The following is a 21,294-nucleotide window of genomic DNA, read 5'->3' as shown; positions in this document are numbered from 1 at the left end:
ACTTCACTGTATTCAAGAAACCAATTAACTACCATTACTGCAACTGACACAGTTCAACCAAGTTACAAGGTGGCATGGTCCTGGCTGGCAGTCAGTTTTCTCACTGTGGCAACTAAACACCTAAGAGGTAGCTCAATGGTGGAAATAGAGGTTTGTGCTGATGATGGCTTCAGGGGTTTCACTACCTGGTTGTCTAGCACAGATGCTACACCATGGCTGTGGGGGTGGGTGGTACATGGTGAGACTTCACTTATGGAGAGACAAAAAGCAGAGATATAGCGAGGGACCTAGATAAAACAACAGTACCTACAACCATACCCCACTGATATGCTTACTCCAGCTTGGCCCACCTTCTAAAGTTTCCGAAACTTCCCCAAATAGAGCCAACAGATAAAGGACCAAGCATTTAGCACATGATCCTGTGAGGGACCTTCCTACTCAAACCTATAGGATATATTTTTACTCTCAAAGTGTGTTTCCTTTAAATGTTACACATTTTCAACATAGACTGACCACTATTGTCTCTTAACCACTTAATCCGTTTACATTTCAGTTAATTACTTAAATACCTCTGTCATATCCTATCCTGCTGTTTCTTTTGCTTCTGTACCTTGATCCCTTTCATCCTTCCTGCCTTCTTCGGATTAATTGTACGTTCTTTGTTTCTCTTTGGCTTGATATAGAAGCTGTCAAATCATTTTCCTGTTCCCCTAGACCTTAAATTTCAGCACCAATCCAAGACTTGTCTTCCCAGACAATGCAAGGAAGTTTTTCTCTAAGAGCAGGAAGTACTAAAGACTCAGCGATTCTTCTAGCCCAGTAGATTATTACATTCCATTCCTTGTCCTCTGACTTCTAAATCATCATTTATATTTATTTATTTAGAATTAATGTCTCAATATGGTGTGGTGTTGTGCCAGCTAGCTTTGAACACATGAACTCAAATCGTCCTCTTGCATGAGCATCGTAGGCATCTAGAACTGTAGTCACAAGCTCTAGATCTGGATTATCATTTATTTTAAATTATGTTGCATTATTCTGTATACATTGCAAGCTACTTAGACACTATTGCTACCGTTTTATATGGTCAATAGTCATTAAATAGTCATATTCTTGTTCTTTAATTTCTTCTTTCTAATTCAGACATTCCCATGCATAAAGAAGATTTCTCAGAATGGTTTAAAGGCAAAGTCTACCTAAATCAATGCTCTTAGTCTTTAATGTGAATTTGTCTTGAAGGATATTTTTCCCAATTATGAACTAAGTTGAAGTTGGTATGTTTTGGAGTTTGCGTCTCCTGGCAAACTGGACGAGCTGTATGACCAGGCTCCACAACTGCTGTGTGTGTTGCTGGTGTGGCTGTTCTATCAGATTCCTTCCATTCCTTTTTACGAACTTCGTCTTAAGACTTCTTCAGTTTTTCTAGGATATGCTTTGTTTTGTTTTCTTTCTAGGCCAGAGTTTTGTGGTTTTTTGTTTATTTATTTTTTTCATCTTCTAGGGTTTAGAGTGTGCACTGATAGGGTTTATCTAGTTTGAAATAAGCATTTTGAATGTTAGCTTTTTTCTTTTTGGTGTAGTGTACAGGAGGGTATATGAATGTGTTAATGAGGGTGGGTGTGGATGTGTCTACATACATGTACATATGTGCATGCATACGCACACACATGCACAGGAGGCCACAGGTCATCCTTCTCCACCATATGCTTTGAACATTGTCTCTTACTGCAACCGCCTGGACCTTACTGATTGGTAAGGCTAGCTGGCCAATTGTCTCCAGAGATACATTTGTCTTTGTCCTATCTCCAGTGCTGTCCAATCCAGTGCTGAAGTTATAAATGCACCCTTCCCCCCAGGGATTGTATATGTATGATCCAGACTCAGGTCTTCATCTTTGAAGGGAAGGCACTTCAATGACTCAGCCATCTCCCTGGCCAAATGTTTGCCCTTTATATAGTATTCTGCTCTGTACCCTTTCCCTGTCTCCTGTGCATCTTCAACCTCTTTCTTTGGAGAGGTATTTTGAGATAAGGTGTAGACCTTGTAGTCCTGTAACTTACTCTGTTGACCAGGATGGCCTCAACCTTGGAGATCTGTCTGCCTTTGCCTACTAACTGCTGGGATTAACACTGCCTGGCTTCATCCTAACTCTTTTGAGATGCTTATCGTTCCTTCTGTATTTTTCATACTTACTTTTGATTTTGGAGTTTTATTGTCTACATTTGACTTTCTAGAAAAAACTAAAATAACTTAATTACTTAATCATTTTTTATCATTTTTCTATGGGAATAATTTATTATACATTTAAGCCCTGGAGTTTCCAGTCCCTTTTCGTCCAGACATGAAATGTAGTTTATAAGTTTGCAACTGCCTGCTAAAGTATCTGACCTTGGCTTTCATCAATGTTATCTTCACAAACTGTTGTTCTCTGGTTTGTATGGGGGGACAGCAACATTTAGAGCCTTCCACTGTTGTCATTCTCTCTCCCTTGTGCTGCTTTGTGTCTCTGTTGCCATGGCTGCCCATGCAAACAGTTATCTTTGATTATACTCGGGATGCTATACTTGAAAAGCAGATTATAATAATGGTTTGAGGCTTCGGGTTACCTTCCCTAACCCAGACAGACATGACTTTAGGTGGCATCAGCAGGCACCCACCTGTAGCCCATGCAGATTGAGAATGAGAAAGTGGAGTTCTCCAGAAGTTTCAGCCTCGATCTGAACGTCTGATGTACTCTGCAGGTCATATAAAAGCAGAGGAGGAAAATGGGAGCTCTATTCTTGGGAGGACAAACTGTTTCCCTTTCATTAACAGTGATACAATCTGCCATTCGGTTCTCATTACCTCCTCTGGACTGGCAAGTGCTTCTGAGGCACAGTGGTTGGATTTGCCCCCGAGTTTGCAGTTTCTCTTGAATCTTGCAGTCCTTCCTCCCATCCCATAGCACCCCATTACTGACTGTTTGCTTTCTTGATGTTGTAGTTTTCTTAGGGGCTATGTTTATGTATGTATATATACATATATACAACATACTTACATGTATGTATATATGTATATATGTATATTTAGAAAATATCTAAATTAAAAATGTAGTCTGTGATCTGCGACTTAAAAATGTTTGACCTTTAACAACTTACTTGTAGTTTCCTCACAGGTAAAAAGATGTTGAGCAGAGTTGCTTAGACACTTGGGATTAAGTTTCTGGATGATGAACACTATTTAGGATGAAAACAGTGGGTTTTACTGGAGGAATGTGCTACTCACCTTCCCATTACCATGGCAAGCACCTTAGATAGTAACCAGTCTATAAAGAGCAAAGGAGGATTCCATCTCAGTCTCAGACTCCTGCCCATGACCACATGGTCTGGGTGGGAAAGTCGGATGGCAATGGCAAGGAGCAGGAAGGAAACCCAAACAGCTCACATGGAGACAGAACCAAAGAAAGAAGAGACTGGGCCATACATTCCCTTCAGGAACACACTTCACAACGATCTGGTGGCTTTTCTTGAGCCCCTCCACACCTTCCCACCTCTTAAAAGATTCACCAGTAACACTGTATTGGGGCAAAACTATAAGACATGGGTCTTTCGGGAACATTCTAGATTCAAACTAAAGCCAGTACCCCCAAAGGAAGGGCTACAGAGGCCATGCCTGCTGCTTTTGTCTTTTCTAACACAGCTAGGAGAACCTGGAGTATAGTAGGCTCTGGTATTCAGGTGGGGAATTAGGGAGAAAAGGAAGAAAAGCTTCTTTATCAATTTTGTTTTTAACCAGTAGAATCCTCACCACATCTGTATTGTCAGGCCCTTATGAGTGTAGCCTTGGCTTGCCTGAGATGCAGGAGAAAGAGGATGGGCATTGTCTGGCTTGCAGATTCTAAGAAATCTTAGATTTGTTAAAATCCACCAGTATTGAGGAAGAATAAAATATAGAATCTCAAACCCCATTCAAAGGAGTGCATCAGACAAAGGGTCATCCCAAGCCAAGAGTCCCCAACACAACTTCCTTCACATTGCACAAAGCCATCTTATCATCATAGCTAACTGAGTAATGGGGGTCAAGAGGCTTTACCAGAAAACCCAGAAAAGCTGATTAATGAGGACACGAACCCTACAGGGGAGAATCATGGAGGAGATTTGTCTGCACAAGACGGGGACATTCAGTCATATGCCTTCCTTTTGTTGTGACTTCCAATCTCTATCCATAAAAAAAGCATGGAGGAACTTAGTTAGCAATTGTTATTTTGGATTCATTAATTTTATTAATGTTTTATTACTTGTTTTTAATGTCTTTATTTTTGCCTTACTCTACTATTAGACTGAAAAACAACTGACTTTTACCTGTTGGGGAGTGTATCAATTTTGTAGGTTATCTCATGGTCAACAATTTATACATCTACTTTATTCCCTTGCTTTTAGACTTGCTGCTGTCCACAGGGACAACTGGAGTTTTTTCATTGTACAATCAAAATAGACATACCCACGCCAAAAGACAAGGGTATGAAAAGCCAACGGGGTTGAATATACAAAAGAAAGAAAGATTGGTTTCTGGTTAGAGGTTTTATTGTCAAGTACAAAGGAATATAATCACTGTTAAAATCTCAGGGGATGAAACTCTAAGTTCTGCCTTGTATTGGTAAAGTCTTCTTCTATGGGGAACAAACCCTGCCAAGGAAGAGCACATTAGCTGTGGGGTTGTGCCGAATGAAGAAAATGAATGGATGGTCCGCTGTGAATTCTTCTTCGGGCAGCAACATGCAGAATGTAGCGATGCCTGCCGTGGCAGCGGCTGCCTCTGTTCCCTCCTCATTCACTTCCACAAAGGCCTTGTGGACAATTTTTGATATGAAAAGATCTCTGGATCCTGACATGCCAGACAGATCAGCCTTGCTACTGTTAAAGAGATCCTGCAATCCCAAGCGGCCCAGGTTCGAGTTGAGGATGTAGCTCTCTTCTATCTTGAACCGGGGCAATTTGACATGGACATCAATGTTTTCCAAGTTCTCACGTTTGGTCCATTCACGCAGTTTTTCCAAAGTTATTTGCTCCTCAATCTGGAATTAATATAAAGCAGGCATTTATTTACTTACTTGATATTTACGTGGTACTTACTATGTGCCAAACCCTTTACATACATCAATTTATTCCATGGTCATTGCAATGCTTCCCCATCACAACAGTTCACTGAAGACAGAATAAACTCTGAATATTTAAATTTCAGGCTTTCTGGGCTGGGAGTGTGGCTCAGTAACAGAACACTTACCTAGCCCAAGGTACTTGAGTACTGTGAATAATAATATAACAATAATAATGATAGAAGTTAATTTATTACCACAATAATGTACTATTTCAATGAATAAATTCATAACTCACAGGGTTTCCTTCATGCTTTCTGCCCAAATAGATTCCACTTAGATTTAATTTTATCTGTAAATTGCTGGAATATAGCAGAATTATTTTCTAAGTCTTTGAAGGTCAAAGTACAAAAACTTTTAACAACAGGTCTTTCATCCATCCATCCACCCATCTATTTATCTCTCCATCCATCATCTATCTGTCCATCCATCCATCCATCCATCCATCCATCCATCCATCCATCCATCCATCCTTCATCCCTTTATCTATTCATTTCTCTTTGCCTCACTCCTTTCATTCTATTCTTTCCTTCTGTTCCTCCTCCAGTTCACCCATTTGTCTATTCTACCCGCTCAGGATTTTTAAACCCCTATCACACTGAATCACTTGACTGATGGGCTGTTAAAGGTTTTATTATCCTGATTGCTTGAATGGTACAAGGGAAATTTTAGTAGTTTTCTTTATTTATTTTGAAATTTTCTAAAGTCATAGTGGTGTGTACACTCTAGGAGAGCTGAAGTAATATTCCATAATTCCTAGGTAAAAATAAAAAAGGGACAAAATATATGGGACTTACTTTATTTAAAACAAGTACAAGCAGTTGACAAGGGGCCACATATCCTGCAAGCCCAGCATTCTGGAGCCACTAACAGGGTTGTAAGCTTTGCCTGTACAGCAAGACCTTGCCCATGGAGTGGAGTTGAGTAGAGTATGGTAGAGTAGAGTGGAAGAGAGTAGAACATAGAATAGAATAGGGATACTAATGACACCAACTTTGTAGCATAGCTATGACCATTGAATAAATTGATGTATGTAAAGGTTTGGTACATAGTAAGCATCATATAAATACCAAGTATTGGTCCGCTGATTATATCAGAACAGAACCACTTATCTTTTGGATGCTGACAATTTCCTTCTTTAGATCAGAGCATCATTGTATGATAAGATAAAGTACCAGGCAGAAAACACTACTGACAAATGCACCATGTTCATCTCAGTGCATACTCTGTACATTCAAGTAACAGCAGGCTCCTTCCTGATTGCAAGTGTAGGCTGGGAAGGAACAGGAGCTAAGTCACAGGGCAGCCTAGGATTTCTGAGGGAAAACTGTGATCTTCACAGTTATGTCTACTTCTGACCCTGTCTAAAGATGTTAAACAAGTCTCATTATAATTCCTTTAAAGTTACTTTAAGAGACTTTCCATGAGGGACCACTCATCATTGTTCCCTTTACTTTTAAATATCTACATGTTCACCATCACGATGGTTCACTGATGAGAGAATATATTCTGGATATTTAAATTTCAGACTTCTGGGCTTGGAGTGTGGCTCAGTGACAGAACACCTACCTAGCCTAAGGTACTTGGGCACTGTGAATAATAAAATAATAATGATAGTGACAACAATAATAACAGCAGTAATAATAACTATATAAACATGAGGCCTAGGAGCAGCAAGTCCTGGTGGGCTATATTGACAAATACCAGCAGTGTAAAGTCTGTGGATGAACAAGTGTTCATGATATAGAATACATATGGGAAGTATAAGAACAATACAGTGTAGGGAAACAAACCATGACTTGGAGAGTCAGTTACCTTCTTAAGACCCGTGGACTCATCCTCAATGTCTTCGGGCAGCAGGATGACCATGCTCAGTTCTCCACCCTGGTATGGCATCTCCAGCACCTTGCACTTCAGATCCGAAATGTAGCCAAAGAAAAATTTTTTCTTTTGATACATCATCTTCACAGATTTTGTGTTTTTCTGAATGGTTACAAAAATAAAAAAAAATATGTTATTCCCTCCTGTCTTTTAGAGCAGAGATGAATCTAGGGTCTTGGGGTAGAAAGCTCAGTGGTAAAGTCCTGACTTACCTTGGGGGAGGGCCTGTGCTACATCCCTAGCGTTCACACACACACACACACAACCAAGAACATCCCAGGATGACGGTGTCACCTGACCTTATTCAGCCGGAATGGAGCATCTGTTGTGTCTTGTTTCATGAATTTCTCCTCCCACATCCCCTTGAAGTAGATGGCGTTCACCAGCACAAGTTTGGTCATGCTGTCCACCACACCCACAGCCAACAGTTCTGGGATTTTACCTGAAAAGATAAAGTAAGGTTTTAAAAAGGCTCATATTGGAATTCTACATTTAATCCAATAATTTCTCAGCTCTAACATAGACTTCACACTTCATTTTGTTTTAATTCGATGTCAAGTTAGGAAGGATCCACCTGTACTATTTTTATTTTAAACAAACCAACTTGTAAGACCCAGCAGGCTTGTGCCTAGTGCTCCTTGAGGCCCTAAGTTCCATCCCTTGAACCAGAAAGAAAAATATCATTGATGTCAGTCAATGTCTTCAAATGTTTAAAACAAGAACCTTCTCCTTTCTGGCATGCAAAAACAATAACCATTGTTTTGTGAATGGCTGTCCTTTGGAGAAAACAAACAATATTCCTTAGTGGGAATATTCTGGTCACTGGTAAATAATGTCTTCAAATCTGCTAAGTAGGAGACTATTCTTTTGAAAGGGACTTTGAACAAATGTCCAAGAGATAAGACTTATCCTAGGATAAGTCTATGGAAACAGAAGCCACTCTCTGTACAGCCTGATAAACTGCTGGGAATGGATAGAATTCCAGGCAGGATCCCTGGGTGCTGACTCACACAGTAACAAGACTGAGGAGAGATCCATCCCAAAGCTTACTTGAGCCCAGAGGCTGAGTCACTCCCTACGCACTACTTCTGAGTTACTGGACAGGATGGTGACCAAAACTATTATGACTGCATAACTACTGACTTCATGGTTCCATGAGGTTTCATGACTCATTTCTTTCCATATGAGCACTAAACACTCTGGACAGGCATTTTTATTAATTTTGTTCTGCATTTCAATGTTCGTTTTAACTTTAAATGGTACTTCAGGGGAACCCATAGGTACTCAACTGGTTCTATTAAATCATGTCTGTATTTCTCTGCCAATAAATTTATGACATCTGAAGTTGTCCCTTATTCTAGGTAGTATCATCTGAGTGTCAGTACACATAAGCCAGGATTTAGGAAGTTGTGAAAGGGAGAAAGGAGATACAAGTGAGAGAGTTCAGGGGAATGAGAACCTGTGCACAATGGCTTTGCTATGGTACAGATGAGTCCCCCAAAGGCCCTTTTCTTAAAAGTTTGGACTCTGGTTTATCCTGCATTGGAAGACAGAGGAACCTTTAAAATGTAGATCCTAGGTGGGGGTCTACCTACCTATAGGTCATTGGGAAATGCTTTTCTTTTTAAATTTATTTATTTTATTTTTGAGACAGGGTCTTGCCATGTGTGCTCAAGGCACCCCTCCTATTTCAGCCTCCAAAGTGCTGGGATTGTAGGTCTTCATCATCAGTCTTACCTTGGAGAAGGCCTGCTAGTATTGAAAATGGTTGTGAGACACTGGTCTCTCCCTCTTTCTTTGTATTCACCAATGAGGTGAACAGGCCTCCTCTGCTGCACCATCTTAACAAGAGGTGCCGTGTTGCCATAGGACCAAAGCAATAATTTCAATCATTAATAAAGTGAAACCTCCAACACTGTGAGCAAAATCAGCCTTTAATTCATAAGCTGATTGTGTCAGGTGAGCCATAGAAGGGAAACTGACGAACAGAGCCAGCACTGCTCAACCTCTCACCTTCGGTTTGACCTTTGACCCACTGGTTTATCTCCTTCCTTGCATCCTCAGAGGCATGCTGAAAATCCACAGGGGCCAAGTCAGCACCATACATCTTCTGAGTTGAAGTCAAGAACTCCTATTTTACAAAAAAGGAAGTGCATGAACAACTTCTATTCCCTACAGAAGTTTTCTTAAATACCCAAAAGAAAATAGCAAAGTCCTAAAATTTGAAAATGTTTTATTAAAACCTAATGTTTTTCTATTGTGTTGAAAACCACACAACAGTAAGTTAACTGTTCTAACCATTTTTCTTCCTCCCTCCCTCCCTCCCTCCCTCCCTTCCTTTCTTCCTTCCTTCCTTCCCTCCTTCCTTCCTTCCTTCCCACACCCCCTCCCTCCCTTCCCCCCACATTTCTTGAGATAGGGTGTCTCCTTGTACCAGCCTTGGCTGTCCTTGAAATCACTTTGTAGACCAGGCTGGCCTCAAACTCACAGAGACTTTCTTACAGTGCAGTAGTGGCGAGTAAAGCCCTTTATATAACATTTCTGTTGTTAACATAAAGGCTACCTATTCCTTTTGAATTTTACATTAACATTTTCGTAATTGAGTGTTGATTATGCTTCAAGTGGCTTTTTAGACCCACTTTTTTGTATGTGTATGTGTGTGTATGTGAGTGGGGTACATATGTGTATAAGGTTTGCATATCTGTGCAATCGTGGAGCCCAGAGAAGATGTTCACTGTCTTACTCTCACTTTCTCCCTTATTCCCTTAAAACAAGGTCTCCCACTGAGCCTGGGCTAGGTTGATCATCCTCTAGCCCAAGGGGTTCTCATAGCTCCTTTCTACACAGGGCTGGGATTACAGGGGAGCAGGAAACTAGGCCTGGCATTTTTCATGGGTTCTGGGATCCAAACTCAGCTTCTCATGCTTGCACAGGAAGCTCTCTTCCCCACCCAGCCACCCCTTCTCCTTGCTTTTGCTTTAATGAAACCCCCAGGAGGTGTCCTCTCATTAGAAAGACCTTGAGAGGAAGGTCCCACATGCATTCTTTGCTGTTTTTAATGAATGGCCTGCAACCTGACTGTGCTGGGAAAAGTCTTCAGAATGTGAAGTTCTAGGTACTTACAGGAAGGAAATTGTAGGTTTTCTCTCCATACAGCCTGTTGGCAAGTTTCAGAGTGTGAGATGCTCCATGCTTGCTCACTTCAGCATTCAGGCTTTGAAAGCGTGAATGAACGTCCTCAACAGAGTCGAAATGAAAAGTCTGAAGGAAAGAAAACATACTTTATACAGTCATTTTGAAGTTATGAAGAGATTCCTCGTTGTCTGCCTCACCAGATTATTTTTACTTGATATTGAGTACCTATTCCAGCTTCATATTTTATTAACATATCATTGGCAAAAGAAACAAAATCGAACCAAAAATGTACAGCTCAGTGAGACATTATAATTAGACATGGCTTCTAAATAATTTTTTAATAGTTCCACAAATGCGAATGTTTAACACGCTAAATATTTATGTCTGATTTTTTCCATAAATATTTAAATGGTATGCTCATGTTTCTGTTCTGTGCCATATACAAGTTTGCTAACAAATAAAAGTAAAAAAAAAAATCTCAGAAATAAACAGTGTCAGTAAGACTCATTCCTGCTGTGAGACCCAAAAGGTGGAACTGGCTGAGACCTTGTTCTTTGGTTATCTCACTAAGGTACACAACTCATTCCGTAGAGAAATAACTTCCTTGAGTTTATTCTGGTGAGAGTTTACTTCCTCTTCTGTCAGTTGTGGGTCAAGGGGCCTCTTACAGTTGTGTGAGGTCTGGGCTGGTTACTCACTGCTAGGACACAAAGGACAAAAAGCACACAGGGTCCACAGTCCATGCTACTCTCTGAGGTATGCTTATTAGATTGCTACATGGACACGCCTATTAGCCTGAAATGGGGAGGGGAAGGCCTTGAGACTATTGTTTCCTGAAGCTGTCAGCAGGAAAAGCCTCAACACGGAAGCAGATATATCCCAGGAGAAGCCCTAAGCAGCCGGTGCCCCCCGCAGGTCAGTTAGGAAACACATTGCCCACTCCTGTCTAGGCTTCTAAAGGTGGCAGAATTCCCCTCTCAGAATTAAGGACACCAAGAGCAGAAGTCTCCTCACCCCTATTAAGGAAGAATGGGGCGGGGGAGGGGCAAAGGTGACCTGCTGTCTCCCATGGATGGGTTGAGAATATGTGGGTCCTGTCTACCAGGCCACATGGACTTTCCAATTCCTCCTCCTGCAGAGCCAAAGTCAGTGAAATCAGGCTGGAGAGAGGCCCAGGGCTAACCCTGGGAATGCAGACAGATGGCTGTCTTTACTTGTTCCCACAAACAGGTACCACCACCAAGCTGTCTCCTGTAGCATGTTCCTGAATCTGTCATGACTGAAGGTGACACTGTATTTCAGGCATGATTTATGCATAGTGGTTGTCCATGCAAAAGGAAAAGGGGAAACAGCTAGCTCTGGGAAGGTGCAGGACTTACAGGAAAGCCTGTGATTTGCCCCTGGGAATGGGAGAACAAAACCCACCAGTAGTGTCATGGTCTTTCTCTACTCTGTGTCCCCAACTGAACTGAGACACTGCCCTATTCTTGTTTAAAGCTGGTAGTGAACAAAGAACTGACTGTTGTTGTGGGGTGGGGGGGCTTTTCTGAAAGTCGACTGTACTATGTTAGCATGGAGATGGGAGGGGGAGCTGGCCAATTTTGCTTCTGCTAACCTTAGAGAGCTGGGCTGCAGTGGTGCCTTTGGTCCCCAGAAAGACCATGGCCAAGGCAGAAGAAATGCTGAAGGGAGAGAAGAAGATGTTTCCTGTGGGGCTGCTTTCACTCAGGGTGTGGAACAGCTCCAAGGCGAACAGGCTGTTGGCTGAACTCAGCTGCTCCATGGTGAAGGCTGCAACAGAGGGGAGATCAGCATTGCCAACTGTAACACCACCAACGCCTGCCACGGTTTTGCCAGCCACCCCTAGGACCTGCAGTTGGTCAATCCTGCTCCCTCCCATTTTCCCCAAAGGCAAGAATATTCCTCCCAGCACACAAAGCTAGGCCTGACTTCAGCAGTGACACAGACCAGGTCCTAGGGTGTCTTATGGCTCTAACCTTCCAGACAGGTGTGTCTGAAGAGAGACTTCTGGTGGCCTTGGCACAGTGCCTGCACTACACAGCCTTCTGTGGAGGCCACACATCTCCCTCCCTGTGGGATGTCAAGTTCTAGTTCATCTGGGCAATGAATCCAGAAAACCACATGGACCTACTCTGCTACAAGTGGATTCTGGTAAAGATAGTAATGTTATCGTGTTAGTTCTCCACAGATTCAGTTCTCCATGCCTGAGGTCAAGGCTGTAGTCTTAACTGGAGTGGACTATGCAAGTTGGGGAATGCCACTCGCTCACCCTAGTCAGCTTGTGGGTGACAGGGAAGAGGAACACTCACTCTCCTGTGTCCCTTTTGCAAACAAGCTGGCCCCTGTAGTGGGTAAGCAAGCCCTGCTGGGGGCCATCTGCTAATCCATCTGGGTCCCAAACTCAAAGCTGCAGTTTGTCCTAGTACAGGGCAACCACAGCTGCTTGCCTGTGGATGTTTATATACCACGGCCATATCCAGTCCTCATTGTGGAGGATCTAGGATCTCACCAGCTTCCCTCCCAGCCTCCCTGCAGCCAGAATTGACCCCATGGAGTTGCAGGTCACTTTCTCTCTGATCAAGGTTCAAAAAGAAAGCTGAGGGAAAGAACAACTGCGAGTAGGATCACTTTCCTCCCTCTGGCCTGGGGCCCAGAGTAGGGTGCAGCTGGGGACCCACAGAGCATTTCCAGGTCACCTCTTGGGTGAGGGTGAGGTACCAGGAACATGCTGGCTCCTGGAGGAGGTGCCAGCCACCTCACTCCCTGCTATGCCCCCTGAGGACCTTACCTCTTGCTTAGCTGGTCCTGGCTCCACTTGCAGCTGACCAAGGAGGAAGTGCTCAGAGCAAGCTGCGGCCTTTATAGTATGCAGAAGGGGAGTGTCTTACTGGCAAGCCCAAGCTTGGAGGAGAGGCTTTTTCTCTGGTGAGTGTTTAAAACCTAGCTCTGAGGGCTGTCAAAATAAAAGCAGAAGATTGCAGGTACTCCCAAGGGGCCCTTGCTTTCCTCAGATCCAGACCTTTACTTCTCTAAGCAGAGATCCAGTAACTTCCTCAGCTGCAAATGGCCAAGAGGATAAATGTCCTCTCTTCCAGGACAAAGATTCCTTTTTGAATTCCACTGAAACACCGCAAAATCTAGAGGAAACCTCTTTTTTTTTTGTGAGGTGCGTAGGTGGGGGTGGAGAGATATCTTTTTAGCCTCTTGGATAAGGTCTCAGATTGCCAGTTATAAACAACATTCTCAACTGCTTTCCTTTTCAAGTTCCAAGGCTAACTCAGAGACCCCAGCAGGCTGGAGAGGCCCTCAAGTCACCGTTCTCAACTATTCTCAACTATTAAACTAAAAGTTTGGACACATCCCCTTACCATCCAACTTCAATTAGAATTGACTAGCTCAGGCCATCATTGCTTGATAGGCTCAGCTTTATTCTCCCTTCAAGTGTCTGGGTCGCTAAAGTCACAGAAAATTGTTAGTGCTTCTTGACTTTCTTCAGAAGGACAAAGGAAGAATCCTGCTGTTAGTGAGGGTCACAACACATGGGTTGGTGTTTGTTAGACATGGGGACTGATGCAAAGAGAGGAAAAAGGAAGATGGGAAGATGGGTCAGCGTGTTGTGAGGTATCAGAAGGTAGAAACTTCGTGAGTGGTTGGGAGGTAGGGACTTTGAGAAGCGATAAAGATTACACAAGGTTTTCAGGGTGGGGACTCCTGACTGAACATGAGACTATCACCCTCATAACCACTAGGTGGCGCGCACGCCCGAGTTCTTAAGGCCTATGAGTCCAGTGCTTGTGGCTTTCCAGGGCAGCTCCTGTTCCTTAGCTGACAGCACCTCAGCTCTGAAATCTTGGAGGAGGCCCACCTTCAGCCCTGAGAAACAGCGTCCTGATGAGGAGTCAGCAGTCAGCTTTTATAAGATAGGGAGAGATCAGAAGAGACACACCTGTGCTCCTTCTTCTTCTTCTTCTTTTTTTTTTTTTTCTGTGATACCTTGATGCCTTATGCTTCCCTGTCCAGATGAAGGCTATTTCGGATGCCAAGTCTTGAACATGGAGGATTCAGTTACCAAGCGCAAATGTTTTATTATAATAACATAAATGGACACTCCTTTTCACATACAAAATATATTCAAATATATTAAAAATATATTCATTCCATGTACCCCATCTTTATTTTAGTATTACCAAAATCAGAAATGAAGTTCAAAATATTATTCTCAGTGAGTCTGTGGAATCAAAGGAACCAGTTTCTTCCGAAATAAAATGGGACCAGCTTAGGGCAGAAAGTCCTTTTTAAAAGTCAGCGACAAGCAAGGAAAAAGTGGTAGGTCCTATAGACTTCGAAAGCCCAGCACTGCAAGTACAGGGACATCTTGTGGCTTGAGAATACCGCCATTACACCCCCTGGTTCCGCAGTCAGGGAGGACAGGGTACTGGATGTTTACGGCTCTGACGGACTTCAACCCCGTGGCCACCAGATGGCGATGACGCAGCAGCTCTCATGGGCTGAGTCCAGTGGCTGCAGCTGTTTGTAGTAATGTTCTGCTGCTTAGGAATCTTGGAAGAGAACCTGCCTTTAGTTCCTTGAAACATCTTCCCTGGAGGAAACTTTGCAGCGTCACAACTGCTGGCTCCAATAAGCAGCGCTCTGTGGTGACTCCACTTCAGCCTACGACCTATCTTGGAAAGGCATCCCTTTAAATCAAGGAGAACGTGCCCCTCTGCGGCACCTCATAACCAGCTGGCCTGAGACATATTGACACAACATCAAGGACTTTCAGAGGGACAGCAGAACCAAAGAATGCCACATTACAATGTGGGATCAGTTGCTGTATCCCAAATCCCATAGTGCACTGGGTCTCTACCTGGGTCCCTCCCTAGAAACTCATGTCTGAGGCATTGTGGTGTGTGATAGGCATGGTAATTGGGATAATGGCTTGATGACTTTGACTCACTCTGGCTTGCAGTAATGAGTAGCCTCTGGCTTCTTGCCATATTATCAAAGGTTACTTTTGTCACAGCCCTCATATTCTTTCCTGAGCATGTGGTTTCTTTCTTTAACATGGTGAGGGATTTCCAAAATCCTTAAGTTTTATGTTAATTAGTTCTCCATCCATCTTCCCCACTTCTCCTTCTCCTGTGTGTGTGTGTGTGTGTGTGTGTGTGTGTGTGTGTGTGTGTGTGTGTTGGAAGGGTAGTGTATGTGTATGGATTGAGGATTAAACCCACCTGTCCCTATTGCTGTTTTTAACCAGAGGAAAGCACAAAATTGTTAAAAATGACCCGTAAATGGCCATCTTCCTATGTCAAACTTACAAGTGGTTGGAATAAGTGCATTTTCTATGGGATTTCTGGACATTTCTATCTTGGGAGCACGGATTACCATGTATAACTAAAGTCATGAAGAGGGAGACTCCTGTACTCAGTTATTGCTGCTGCCCCAGCCCTTGGAGAGCAGAAGTGATTTACTCTTAGCCTGTCTTGATCTTCACACGTGCTGCGTATCCATCACTCTGGATTCTCACAGACACCATGAGAGACTTTGCTTTGCACTTTAAAAACTTTGTGAACTAGCCTGTTCTCCTTTTAGGTGATTTGTGATACTTTAAATTAATGAGAAATTATAAATCTCACAATAGTGGTTTATGAAATGTGATAAAAATTTAAACTTCATTTTTGAGTCAGGGTCTCTCTGACTGTTCCAGATCTCCATCTGCAGAGCAGGCTAGCCTCCAACACTTTTTCGCAAACTTTTAAACTTAGCCTATAAAATGCATAATAGTGGTTCTCATTACTACATTTTCATATATATAATCATCTTACTTTGTTCAGATCGATCCCTGCTTTATGGGCTCTTGTCCCCATTCAGTGGGAACATGGATCCCCCTTCCCAATCACACTTTTGTGTCTTTTTTTTCACTTTACATTCAGCTTACTGCTCTCCATTCCTGTCTCCCCTCACACAGTCCCTCACCCCATCCTCCCATCCACCCTTCCCCTTTCCCTCTGAGAGGGTGGAGGCTCCCCCACCTCCCCTGGCTATGCCCTCTCCCTGGCACATCAAGTCATTGCAGGTCTAGGAACATCCTTTCCCACTGAAGCCAGACACAGCAGCCCAGTCAAAGGAACTTTTTCTCAGGCAGGCAATAGCTTTAGCGATAGCTTCTCCTCCAGTTGTTGGGGGACCCATATGAAGACTGAGCTGTGTCTCTGCTATATATGGACAAGGGGTCATAGGTCCAGGCCATACATGCTTTTTGGTTGTGGTTCAGTCTATTAGAGCCTTCAAGGGACCAGGTTAGTAGACTCTGTTGGTCTTCCCTTCAGGGCCTTCAATCCTTCCCCCAACTCTTCCAGAAGAGTCCCTTAGCTCCATCTTCTGTTTGGCTGTCTTGGTCAGCTGCTGGGTAAGGCCTCTCAGAGGACAATTATGCTAGGCTCCTGTCTGCAAGCACAGCAGAATATCATTAATAGTGTCAGGGATTGGTGCTTGGCAATAGGATGGGTCTCAGGTTGGGCTGGTCATTGATCATCCCCTGTCCCTACATTTCTTGTAGACAGGATAAACATTAGGTCAAAGATTTGTGGCTGTTTTGATCCCCCTTATGCTTTCACATGTTTAAAATAAACCTGGGTTCCACATTGTGGAAAAATGCTATCTTACTGAAGGGACTCTAGCTATTCTAAGAAGGGCAAGCATGGCTCTGGCAGGCCCTGCCTTCTCCTCCATTCCCTCTCCTTGGTGAAATTCTTAGATCACACCCCTAAAGCTGGCTACCAAGGTCTATTTCCTTATTTGGCGAGTTCCTCTTCCTGGGCCTGACTACCAAGTTCTATCAAAGTTTTGAAGTCCAGCAATCAAAATCCCCTTTTAACATGCCCAGTCAAAATTAAACAGGTCATCGTTATATAGAGTTTCCTCTTTGACCTTTGTAAGTCGTCATCTGCCTATGGGCCATGTCTGTCTCCCCTCTATCCAGAGGCAGTCCTTTGTCTCTTTCCCCCCTTTATTTCTTTACCATTCTCCCTAGTCTTCTAGCTCCCGTCTTTGTCTCTTGTTTCCTGGCCTGTGTCTCACTGGGGCAAATCAATCTCCTTTGTGCTGAGAATTTGTTCTTGGGTGTCTTGAGCTAACTACAAGGGTCCCTACAATTTGCCTTTTTGAGCCTGGTTTATTTCACTTAACATGATGATCTCTAGTTCTGGTCAGTGTCCTTCCAAGACATAATTTCATTCTTCTCTATAGCTTAACAAAATATCCATCATTGTGCACACATACATGTAAAGTGACTATTAAGGCACCTCATGAAAGTTTCTACAAAACTGGCCACAGATTTGGACACAGAGAAAGTCTCACCTGATAAAAGAAAAGTGAAATAACAACCTGTATCCTATCTGACCACCATGGTTAGAGCTGGATATTGACAACAACTGAAATAGCAGAAAGTTTATGAACTTAATGAAACTAGACAGCTACTCACTAGTGAATGAAAATTGGGTCAAGAAAGAAGTTAGGAAAGAAATTTAGAACTTTTCAGAATTGAATGAAAATGAAAACACTCAGACCCAAACTTTTGGGACACAATGAAGGTAGTCTAAGAGGCAAGTTCATAGCACTACATTAAAAAATAATCAGGCCGATCTTCTACCAATAGCTTAATGGCAAACTTGAAAGCTATTGAAGAAAAAGAAGAGACCACACCCTTTTGGGGATAGAGATCAAGAAGCAAACTTGCAGTGTAAATAACTATAATAGAGATAAACAAACAAATAAACAAAAAAACAAAATAAGCCAAAAAAACTCAAAAAACAAAACAAAACAAAACCTCCCAAAACATACAAACAAACAAAAATGAATGTGAAAAAGAGTGATTCCTTTACAAAATCAATAAGATAGACAAACTCTTAAACCAAATTAAATAGGGAGAGAGAAGATCCAAATTAACAAAATAAGAGAAGAAAAAAGGCATATGACAGCCACCAGGGAAACCAGAGAATCATAAGGATGTATTTTGAGAACTTGTCTTCACCATCTTGGAAAATACAAAAGATACTACACTTGATCTTAGCCACAAGGCCGAGAAGCGATGGAAAATGCAAAAGAAATGGAACATTTTCTTGACATATACTGCTTACCTAAGTCAAATCAAAAGCATATAAGCAATTTCAACAGAAATATAATCTTTAGCAGTAATTAAAATCTGTAATTATAGAAATATAATCTATAAGCAGTAATTAAAATCTCTCTGCTAAAAGAGACCAGGGCCAGATGGTTTTAATGCAGAATTTTACAATTTCGAAGTAGAATTAATGCCAATACTCTTCAAGCTTTTCTACAAAATAGAAACTGAAGGAATACTGTCTAATTCCTTTTATCAACCCAGAATTACCCTACTACCTAAACCAATGATGGCCCTACAAAGACAGAGTTACAGATCAAAATTCTTAAATACTTGCAAATCAAATCCAAGAACACATCTAAATGATCACCCACCATGATCAAGTAGGCTTTATCCCATAGATACAGAGATGAATTCAACATACATAAACTGACAAATCAAAGCACCATATGAACACTGAAAGACAAAAACCACATGATCATCTCACTAGATGCAGAAAGGGCCTTTGACACAATTCAACATCCCATTGTGATAAAAGTCCTGGTGAGTAGGTGTTCAAGGGATCTAGCACAATAAAGGTACTTTACAGGATGCCCATAGCCAACATTGTTCACTTGGATTTAACAAAACCTACTTTAATTAGAGATTTATTTTTTAACACTTCAACCTGCCTTCCAGCCCACTTACCAGAAGTAGAGGGAAAAATGCTTAGTAAGAAACTGGAGTTGTGGATTCATTTAGAAGTTCTTTCAGGCTATTACAAACTTTGTTATCAGGATATCAGCAGTCTAGTTCAATAGAGTCATCAAACACAAATCATCATCATCAGTGGTTCAGTCCAGAAGAATCAGTGAGGTTCTGCTGAGTCAGCACAAGTCTGCAGACATGGCAAGAAGCAGCCAGAATATTATCAGAAGTTCTTTAGTGCATTTTTTTTATAACACCATGACAAGCAAAGATCAGCAAAGAAAGCAAGGTGAACCGATGCAAAAGCATCGTCAGAGAGGGAAGTAGTACAAGGTGAACTAATGCAAGAGCATCACTCTTTCCAAACACCATGCTTTTTCTCAAGAGTCCAATCCAGTAAAACATCACATGCCCTTTCACAAGATAGCTTCCAGAAAAACACCACGTGTCTGTTCTCAGCCTAACATCCTCTCTTGTATCTGTTTTTGCAAAACATCCTCTCATAAGACAGCTTCTAGAAAAATACCACATGACACAACCGAGTCTCCAGATTCCAGAAATTGCCACCTCACGACATCAACCTAAATCGGGAGAAACTCAAAACTGTAGTGGGTAGTTTAGCTACTCCACTTTGGCTCCAGGTAGGTCACCTGCTTCTAGCTGTCTGCTCAGGAACTCTTTGGATTCATGAATGAAAAACAAAACAAAACACACATATTAGCTTATTTTTTTTATTAACTTGAGTATTTCTTATTTACATTTCGAGTGTTATTCCCTTTCCCGGTTTCCGGGCCAACATCCCCCTAACCCCTCCCCCTCCCCTTCTTTATGGGTGTTCCCCTCCCCACCCTCCCCCCATTGCTGCCCTCCCCACAACAATCACGTTCACTGGGGGTTCAGTCTTAGCAGGACCAAGGGCTTCCCCTTCCACTGGTGCTCTTACTAGGATATTCATTGCTACCTATGAGGTTGGAGCCCAGGGTCAGTCCATGTATAGTCTTTAGGTAGTGGCTTAGTCCCTGGAAGCTCTGGTTGCTTGGCATTGTTGTACTTTTGGGGTCTCGAGCCCCTTCAAGCTCTTCCAGTTCTTTCTCTGATTCCTTCAACGGGGGTCCTGTTCTCAGTTCAGTGGTTTGCTGCTGGTATTCGCCTCTGTGTTTGCTGTATTCTGGCTGTGTCTCTCAGGATAGATCTACATCTGGCTCCTGTCTGCCTGCACTTCTTTGCTTCATCCATCTTGTCTAATTGGGTGGCTGTATATGTATGGGCCACAAGTGGGGCAGGCTCTGAATGGGTGTTCCTTCTGTCTCTGTTTTAATCTTTGCCTCTCTATTCCCTGCCAAGGGTATTCTTGTTCCCCTTTTAAAGGAGTGAAGCATTCACATTTTGATCATCTGTCTTGAGTTTCATGTGTTCTAGGCATCTAGGGTAATTCAAGAACTTGGGCTAATAGCCACTTATCAATGAGTGCATACCATGTGTGTTTTTCTGTGATTGGGTTACCTCACTCAGGATATTTTCCAGTTCCAACCATTTGCCTATGAATTTCATAAAGGCATTGTTTTTGATAGCTGAGTAATATTCCATTGTGTAGATGTACCACATTTTCTGTATCCATTCCTCTGTTGAAGGGCATCTGGGTTCTTTCCAGCTTCTGGCTATTATAAATAAGGCTGCTATGAACATAGTGGAGCACATGTCTTTTTTATATGTTGGGGCATCTTTTGGGTATATGCCCAAGAGAGGTATAGCTGGATCCTCAGGCAGTTAAATGGCCAATTTTCTGAGGAACCTCCAGACTGATTTCCAGAATGGTTGTACCAGTCTGCAATCCCACCAACAATGGAAGAGTGTTCCTCTTTCTCCACATCCTCGCCAGCATCTGTTGTCACCTGAGTTTTTGATCTTAGCCATTCTCACTGGTGTGAGGTGAAATCTCAGGGTTGTTTTGATTTGCATTTCCCTTGTGACTAAAGATGTTGAACATTTTTTTAGGTGTTTCTCAGCCATTCGGCATTCCTCAGCTGTGAATTCTTTGTTTAGCTCTGAACCCCATTTTTAATAGGGTTATTTGTCTCCCTGCGGTCTAACTTCTTGAGTTCTTTGTATATTTTGGATATAAGGCCTCTATCTATTGTAGGATTGGTAAAGATCTTTTCCCAATCTGTTGGTTGCCGTTTTGTCCTAACCACAGTGTCCTTTGCCTTACAGAAGCTTTGCAGTTTTATGAGATCCCATTTGTCAATTCTTGATCTTAGAGCATAAGCCATTGGTGTTTTGTTCAGGAAATTTTTTCCAGTGCCCATGTGTTCGA

The 21,294-nt window shown here is 42.4% G+C and overlaps 1 protein-coding gene and 1 pseudogene across 1 annotated transcript; both read right to left on the bottom strand.

Moving 5' to 3' along the window:
- Nucleotides 1-4,544: 4,544 nt before the first annotated feature.
- On the bottom strand, nt 4,545-12,973 carry Serpinb1a (serpin family B member 1A). Its single transcript, NM_001031642.1, is given in 7 exon segments — nt 4,545-5,053; nt 6,950-7,117; nt 7,315-7,457; nt 9,029-9,146; nt 10,139-10,276; nt 11,766-11,941; nt 12,960-12,973. Coding segments are annotated over 6 exon segments (1,140 nt in total). The 5' UTR covers nt 11,934-11,941; nt 12,960-12,973; the 3' UTR covers nt 4,545-4,648.
- A 5,200-nt stretch (nt 12,974-18,173) lies between these two features.
- Nucleotides 18,174-18,262, bottom strand: LOC120098022 (U2 spliceosomal RNA; annotated as a pseudogene).
- Between the last annotated feature and the right edge of the window lie 3,032 nt (nt 18,263-21,294).

This window comes from Rattus norvegicus, chromosome 17 (genome assembly GCF_021556685.1).
Source record: "Rattus norvegicus strain SHRSP/BbbUtx chromosome 17, alternate assembly SHRSP_T2T, whole genome shotgun sequence".
Classification (NCBI taxonomy): Eukaryota; Metazoa; Chordata; class Mammalia; order Rodentia; family Muridae; genus Rattus; species Rattus norvegicus.
The sequence above is the reverse complement of the archived record's forward strand: the minus strand, read 5'-3'. Positions and strand labels throughout refer to the sequence as shown.